At 30.2% G+C, this 8,357-nt stretch overlaps 1 protein-coding gene across 1 annotated transcript; it reads right to left on the bottom strand.

The window, feature by feature from the left end:
- Positions 1–580: 580 nt before the first annotated feature.
- LOC100855101 (transcription factor bHLH130) lies at positions 581–3,344 on the bottom strand. Its single transcript, XM_003633544.3, has 6 exons — positions 2,301–3,344; positions 1,579–1,907; positions 1,319–1,489; positions 1,154–1,219; positions 990–1,058; positions 581–890 (listed from the first exon to the last, which is right to left on the bottom strand). Exons 1-6 carry the CDS (start codon positions 2,845–2,847, stop codon positions 846–848), a joined length of 1,227 nt encoding a protein of 408 aa, XP_003633592.1. The 5' UTR covers positions 2,848–3,344; the 3' UTR covers positions 581–845.
- Positions 3,345–8,357: the final 5,013 nt, after the last annotated feature.

The following is an 8,357-nucleotide window of genomic DNA, read 5'->3' as shown; positions in this document are numbered from 1 at the left end:
CGTACAAGGTTAACTACATGTCTCCCATTTTAGCTTTAATGATCAACTAGCAAATGTCTTGACTAAACCTTTATCTCAACAATGACGGCAAGATTTATGCATCAAGATTAGTGTTCTCTTCGAAAACTCCATCTTGACAGGGCATAATAAGGAAGGTTAATCAAATACGAAAATCATGGGATTTTAATTAGTACATCCTTTATTTTAGTTAGTTTATTTTTCTTATTAATTTTTGGTTGTTTTAGTTTGACTGCATACTAGGACAAGTATATATTGTACAAAAACTTTTATCAATGAATTCTAGAGACCATTTCTTAATTTCTTCCTTGTCTTGTATTTGCTTTAAAATTAACGATAAATAAATAAATAAATAAATAAATATATATATATATATATATATATATATATATATATATATATATATATATATATATATATATATATATATATATATATATATATCCTGATTTTATAGATATTTTCGACTCAGGCCATTGAGTGTTGCAAATTTTTATGCTACCAACCAAATTCATCACCATGGGAAATTGAATTTTCTTATAACCTTAGCAACAATGGATAATTAATTTCAAGATATCCATGCAATTCATACTTTTCATTAATTAGCTTCATCAACATCACACTAGATATCGGTCTTACAGTGAAAGCTAAAGCACATTTCTCCTTCAAATCTAAACTATAAAATTTCTAATTATCATCCTACCAGTACTATATGTATATCGATTCTTCCAATGCATCTAAAATCCCAGACGTCAGCTTTGGTTTCTTCCCCATTTTCCCATCTTGTCCTTTCTATTTTCTCGGTGACCATGCAGGAATTCAGAGTATCATATGCTGGAACATGTGCACTTGACTTTAGTATCATTAAGTGTCTGCAAGAAAAAGAAAAAAAAAAGTTTGGGGAGAGATCAGGATCAGAGTTGGTTGGAGGATCATGTGTGTTTGATTCAAATGTAGTTTTTCTATTATACCTTGACCTGTTTCTGAAGGTCTTTGATGTATTCTACTGCCAAATCTAGCATATCTGCTGTGTTTGTTTGCTGCCAAAGACGACAAAAACCCAAAAAAATTTAAGCCTATCATCACAGTCTCCATGAAGATATGCAAGAGGGCAGATCAAGTTTTCAGTCTATACCTTGTCCATGTTGGGAAAAAGCTCCTGCAGTTTCCTCATTCTTTCGCTGATTCGGGTTCTTCTCACCTGAAAAAACACGGACCCCAGATGATTATTCTGAAGAAATGAATCATTGCATCATCTCATGGCAATAGGAATAGGAAATATTCTGCTTAGAAGACTTACTCTCTCTGCTATGCTTCTGGGATGGGTGGCACATCCTCTTTTCGCTCGAATCTTACAAGGAACCGAGTCTTGGAAGTGCAGAAACTTCTCTATAGTAGTGATCTGAGGGAAGTTTTTAGGCAAGCTCAGATGGTGAGTCAAGCCAAGGGACCGATATCGCGAATCCACATTCTAATATAACCGAACAAATAAAAGCATCAGTAAACTTGAAAGGAAGCAAGAAGAATAGCAAAGTGAGCTGCCAGGAATCATACACATACCTGAGCTTCCAAACTGTTTAAACCCGAAAACATCTTCAAATCATTATCAGCAGCCATTCTTGTCAGACCACTGAAGGGAGAATCACTCCAGGAATCTGTTGTGAAGTTAGAAATGTAGCATCTGCTGTTACTATTATTGCCATCCTTGGGGCTATGCAGCCCTATGTTTTCATTTCTGATTTCGGAGATTTTAGGTAGTAGTCCATTGCAAGAAGATAACCCAGATGAGAAGCTTATTTGATTGTTCAGTCTGCTAACCGACGGATTGGCTTCGACATTAGTACTGTTGCCTGCTCTAAGGTTTCCCATCTCCCTGGTTGGAGTAAATCCTGTCATATGATAAGGGTTTTTAGTTGGGACAAAAATTTTCGATATGATCTAATTGTAAGCTAGAGTTTCACTTTCTAGCTCCATTGGAACTTGAAGATTAAGCAAAAATTCATAGATTTAGTCCACATGTAATCCATTTCCTTGAATTTTTCTTTTCACACCGTCCTAGAATTTTCCCTCTTTTTCCTCCTGTTTTTCTGTAAACTTTCTTTCAATCTACTCAATGGGGGGAAACTAATAGAAAAGCCAAAGTCAACTCTATTTTCCTGAGAAAAGTGATGATGTTTCCTTCTACTTTCTATGCAAGAAAAAGGGCTAATATCTATCAGTTTTTTCAACTACCAACCAAGTTTGAAACAAAAATGAATGAAGAAATGAAGAAAAACAAATACCATTTTCAGAAGTTAAGTTGGGGAAAAGTCCAGGAGGGGAGCTGCTCTGCCTAACAAGACTGGAACAATTTTCATTCCTAATCTTCATAGAATTCTCAGCGGCCATGGAAGTCATAAAGGAGCTTTCCATATTAGTCCGGGGACTCGCTGAATTATGAACGGATATAGTTTGCATTGGCTGGCTGTTGTAGATCATCTGGGAGCCATTAGAGTATCCATTCTGCTGTGGAACACCCTCCACCATCACCTCTTCTTCATGCTTCATAGCTCCAACACCCTGCAGGCCTTGAGAATCCGAACTACCCGACATGAGCCTCGCGAACATGGTTTCGGTTTCATGGCTTGAAGACTGAAGATGGACAGAGCTGCCATCAACAAAACTCCCCAGAAGTGAGCTTGGTGCAGACTGGTACCGCATTAGGCCTGAGTTTTGGTGGGGGTGGTGCTGATGATTATAGACATCTGGGGCCATTAATTCTCCACTTTTTCTCAACACTTCTTCTGAGAATTTACTGAAGGATGCTTGAGAGCCACCAAGACCATACATCTTCCACTCCAAAACCCGATTCACAGCGCGATAAATATCGATTCCAAACTCTTAAAATGCTCTTCTCTGAAGATCCCAATTCCAAATGCTGCAGAAAAAAGGCCAAAAAACTAATACAAAGAAGGCCAACAGTTTAGGCCAAAACTGGAAATGTTTGCATGGTTGCATTGCTATACATTCTCCTTGTGTTTACACTAGGTTTTTTGAGCCTACTTTGCTTCAGAATCATCATTGGTTTCTGGGTTTTTGACCCATAAGAGAGAGAGAAAAAGAAAAAGAAAAAGAGGATTGTTGGTTCAATGAAACTTAGAGAAAGAAGGCAAAAAAAGGGTTGTAGGACTGCACCTTTGGATTAGGGTTTTGTGAATTTGAACCAGAATTGAAAGCAATGGATCAAAAGGGTTTAAGGGTCTTCAAACTAGGAATGGCTCCGATTGGAGGAACAGAAAATAGGTAGAGAAACTAGAGAGGGAAGGAGCATAACCCAACAATCTTGTTAGCCCATTTTGTGTATTTATTGACCAAAACTTTCCAAAATGCCACTGGTGTTTAGTCTTATCACTGAAAATGCCATCTTCTGCATGGAAAGCCACCTTTTGGGTTGACCAAATTAGCCCTAAAATTGTGTGGAAATTACTAGGGTTTTGGGCCTTGGAAAGAAACAGGTGAATTGTTTATTCAAAGAAAATTGTTATAAAACTTGAAAGCATATGATGCTTTGCTTATGGGTCAAGCTGCCTTTCTTACAACATGGAGAGTTATTGATGGGAGTCTTTGGTTCTAGGGAAGAGGCAAGTAGGTGGAGAAGGGCTTTTATGGGATTAATTACTTTTTAATTTTTAGTACTAGGGGACAATTGTATAGGATTTATTTTTGTATTTTTCTAGTAAAAACTTTTGAAAAGAAAAGGAAATTGAGGAAAATAAATGAATTTAATATTGACTTGTGGGTCACCCTTTTTTTTTTAAGTATATTGAATGGCAAAAGTCATCTTCTTGGAGGTGATAAAGATAATCCAAAAAGGTATAATCATTGTGAGTGATATGTTGAGTTGGTTTATAAACTATGGTTGGAGACTTGGAGTTTGTTGGGTACAGCAATTATTATTCAATTATTTTTGTAAGTAATATGTTTTCTACATGTAATGGAATTTAAAACCTACAAATTTTATTTTATTTTTCTCCATATTAACATTTTTTTAATCAGCCTAAGCTGGTTTGGATTACAAATTGCACCACACACGAATAAAAGAAAAAAACTAAATTCTAGAAGAAAAAAAGAAGAGAATAAGTTTTGGAGAAATATGTTTTAAAAATTTGACTTTTATTTTTCTTCATTTTTTTCAAAAACCACCTTCTTTCTTTCACATATTTTTCTCAAACTTTTTAAGAATCAAATATAGATTTTGACTATGTTTGATTCTAGTAAATTTGAGAGGAAATGTAAGGAAAAGAAAATATATATAAAAAAAAAAAGTAAAATAAAAAAAACGAAGGAAAATAATAATTAAATTTAAAATTAATAAAATTTTGTTATATGCTACTTTAAACTCATTTCATTTATTTTAATTATTCTATATATAGATTAGAAAATTGCAAAAAAAAAAAATAACTTTTCAATTTATTTTATTTTATTTGGTTTTTTTGTTTGTTTGTTTGTTTGTTTTTTTGGTAGTAAAACTAAATATTAGAAGATCATTTTTTAAGGTTACATTTGGTTCTCAAAAAATTCTAAGAAAAATTTTTTTTTTAATAATTTTATCATATTTTGTTGTATCATAAAAACTACCAAAAACTAAGTAGAAACTTATATATTTTTCAAGTTATTTAATCTTTATATGAAAAGTTAAAATAACTAAAATATCATATAAAAATATTTTAAATCTATTTTTTATTTACAATCATTCACTTTTTATTTTCTGCCTATTTTTTTTCTATATTTTTTCTTTATATTTTTCAAGAACCAAACATATATGTGTGTGTGTTAAAGAAAAATTTACGATGGAACTCAACTTGTGATCCTATCTTGCTTTATAGGTCATTAGGATTCATATGTCCTCATTTATTAATAAATAGCAATTACACTTGCAGCTTCCAACAACCATTTTTTCTTTTTGTACCCAAAAAATATATATATTTATATAATATATATGAACTTTGTGTTTTTTTTCCTTTTACAATACTAATTTCCTTTTCTTTTTGCATATCATTTGTTGGGGCATTTCCATTCAGAGACAAGTGTCCATGTAGCATTTAGGGTTCTTTAAGAGCAAGTGATCATACATCAAGATGAATATCACTTAACATTAAAATCATTCTGTTTTTGCTTTCCATTTAGGGCACTTGTTTGAAACAAGGCCTCATGTGTCTCTAAATTTAGGATTCTTTATTGTAAATGAAGTCTTTTTTTTAACTTATATTTTAAAGAAAAATTCATATGTAATAAATCTTTCGTATTTAATAAAAAGTCATTGTAAGAAATCAGACACGGCTATCTTTTTGCATATCATTTAAGAATCTTTATTCAAAATCGGTCTTTGTGCGCATATGCATTTAGGTCTTTTTTGTTATAAATAAAGGATCTAAGTCACCATATGATTGATAATACTACCTAAATCAATTCATTGTGCCTACTATCAAGGTATCTCATTCTTTTGCTTGTCAATTAAGGCATTGAAACAAGCATGTATACTGAGTTTGCTTGCTATTGAGGGTAACTTTTGCGCTAAAACAAGCCACTATGTGCTTGGACATTAGGATTCTTTGCTATAAATGAAAAAATGAAAAGAGTATGGATCGCAATGAACAACATTAATGTCAAAGATTTCACATGCTATTTAATGTACATATCTTTTGCATACCATGTATGGCATCTATATTCAAAACAAGTTTTTTGTGAATGTGCCTTTAGGGGTTTTTTTTCAACTTTTTCAATCATTATTAAGATATCTATTGATTAAAATTAGGTTCGGTTTTGTTATATTAACCTTTTTTTTACAGGATCTCTAAATTAAAAGTTGTATTATACTAGTAAATTAAAGAGACCGTTTGAGCAGCGTACAAGAAAGTTTTGACACAAAAATTGGATATTATGATTATTATTGCTAAAATGCTTATATAATGATGCCTATATATTATGTTTTTGTCAATGAAGTTCAACTAATCATGATTTATATTTGCTTTTAAAAGTTATTATGATTCATAAATAGCACTTATTAATAAATAGTATCCTACCATTACTTCCCCACCTACATTTTAATATACATGCTACTATTAGACTGTAATCTCCAACAATATTCATTAACATAGTCATGATGAATTAGCGTTTGATTTAGGGTATCTATATTTTGTATAATAGCCTTATGTGTACATATAAACATGGTTTTCAATTGAAATGTCAATTAAATACTTAGTAAAAAGACTGGTTCATTATAAAAGTATCGTCTATTTCATATATCTTGTTTTGTCATGCTCAAGTGGGTTAAGAAAACTTTTTTGACATGAAAATATATTTAGTTAGTACGATCATATCATTACAATTATCATCACATGTACTATTTTTTACTATGGAATTCAACTTGTAACTCTTTGTTGATTTGTTGGTTATTCCGATTTATAAATGACATTTAATGGTAAACAACAATTTCACTATTTCTTTCTCATATCAGTTCTTTAGTACATAAATATGATACTCATTTTTCTACTTTCAATGTTGTAATGTTGCTTTCTATTGATAAGATAATGATTCTTTCTTTATTGTAATCTACTTCTAATCGATTGGAATAGATAGAGAGTGTTCGTGATTGTTTAAAAAGAAATGAACCAAAAGATACGGCAGAGTTAGGACAGTTATTATATGAGGTTGATTGTTTCAAAAGAAATGAACCTAAAGATACGGTAGAGTTAGGATGGTTATTATATGAGGTCTACCTAATGCTAGATGCAGAGGCGCATAATAGATCGATATAAACATCATAAGTTGTCCCGTAATAAAACCAGTTATTATTGATACCTTCTTCTCGATTCCTTCTTCTCCTTATTCTATAACCTGAGCTCGAAGAAGGAAGAGATAAGAGGGCCCTATGAAGAATGTGGTCAGAAATCCATAATAGAACTCGACCATAATGACCGAATTGATTATCTTCATGCATAAGGATACTAGATTATCTAGTAGAATGGTTAATTATGATTTTTGCATACTAGTTAGGGCATCTTTGTTTAATGTAGTTCTACTTTGGACATTAGCTTGTTTGGGAACCACAGTTTTTTAAATCTAAATTACTTAGTGTGAAATAGTTCCTAAAATAAAGGAAATTAAACTCTTACTCATTTTAGTTTTAATATTTGTTGTAGCATTATTAGGGCATAATTTAAAAAAGGACAATCTATTAATGTTGTTTTCTTTATTTATAAATATAATTTAAAGGATCATTTTTAAATTTGTATTAATTATAAGACAATTTATACAACAACTAAATGTTAAAATAATAAATAAAAAATAATCAAAATTTGAAATTTTCACTCCAACCAAAAGTTAAAATAAAAATCTCACATCCATCATATTCCATAAGATTATTTAAATATTAAAATGAATATCTTCCATTTCCTTAGGCTATGTTTGGTTATTGAAAAATTTGAAAGAAAATGCAAAAAAAAAAAAAAAAACTTGGAAAGGAAAAGTATAAGAAAAATAAAAAATAAATTTAAATTTAATAAATTATTTTTATATGTTTCTTCAAACTCATTTCACTTATTTATTTCCATTATAACAATATATAAATAATTTTAAAATACATAAAATTTTAATTATATTTAATTTTCTTTTGTATTTTTCATATCAACACCAAATATGAAAAAACCATTTTCCTTAATATTTTTTTCATTTCTTAGAATTTTTCGAGAACAAACATAACCTTACATTCCATAAATCCATTTCTAAAGATATGATTATAACTCATGAATTAAACAAAACTTGATTTTGAAAAAGGTGTTCATACTCGAATACTCATTGGTTTTCACGATTTTGTTCTAAATTGAATGTTGAACTATCATTAATTTCTCAATTAAAATTACAAAATGTTAATTTTATTATTCAAAATATAGATAAGTACAACCTAACTCATTTTAATTACTTCTAAAAAAAAATTAAATAAATGATCAAAAATTATTTAAATTATTGTTCAAAAATCAATTTTCTTTGACAATAAGTCTACAACAAAATTTTAACTATTATTTTCTTACTTTACCTTTTGTATTTGTATTTATTTTAATGTATTAATTAAGAATGTGATTGGCAGTAGTTCTACTTAAAGCATTTTTAGTAAAAGTGTTTTCTCTATAAGTGTTTCTCTAGAAAACCCTATAAGTGATTTTTCAAAATTTTAAAAGTATTTCCTAAATTTTGTCAAACACCTAATTTTTTTCAAAAGCACTTTTTAAGTTAAAAACGCTTACTAAAATCATTGTTAAATGAATTCTAATAATTCAATTCGACTCAACCCAAGTCAATGA

The sequence above is a fragment of the Vitis vinifera genome, chromosome 13 (assembly GCF_030704535.1).
Source record: "Vitis vinifera cultivar Pinot Noir 40024 chromosome 13, ASM3070453v1".
Lineage (NCBI taxonomy): Eukaryota > Viridiplantae > Streptophyta > Magnoliopsida > Vitales > Vitaceae > Vitis > Vitis vinifera.
Note: the sequence above shows the minus strand (reverse complement) of the source record. Positions and strands in the feature narration are given on the sequence as shown.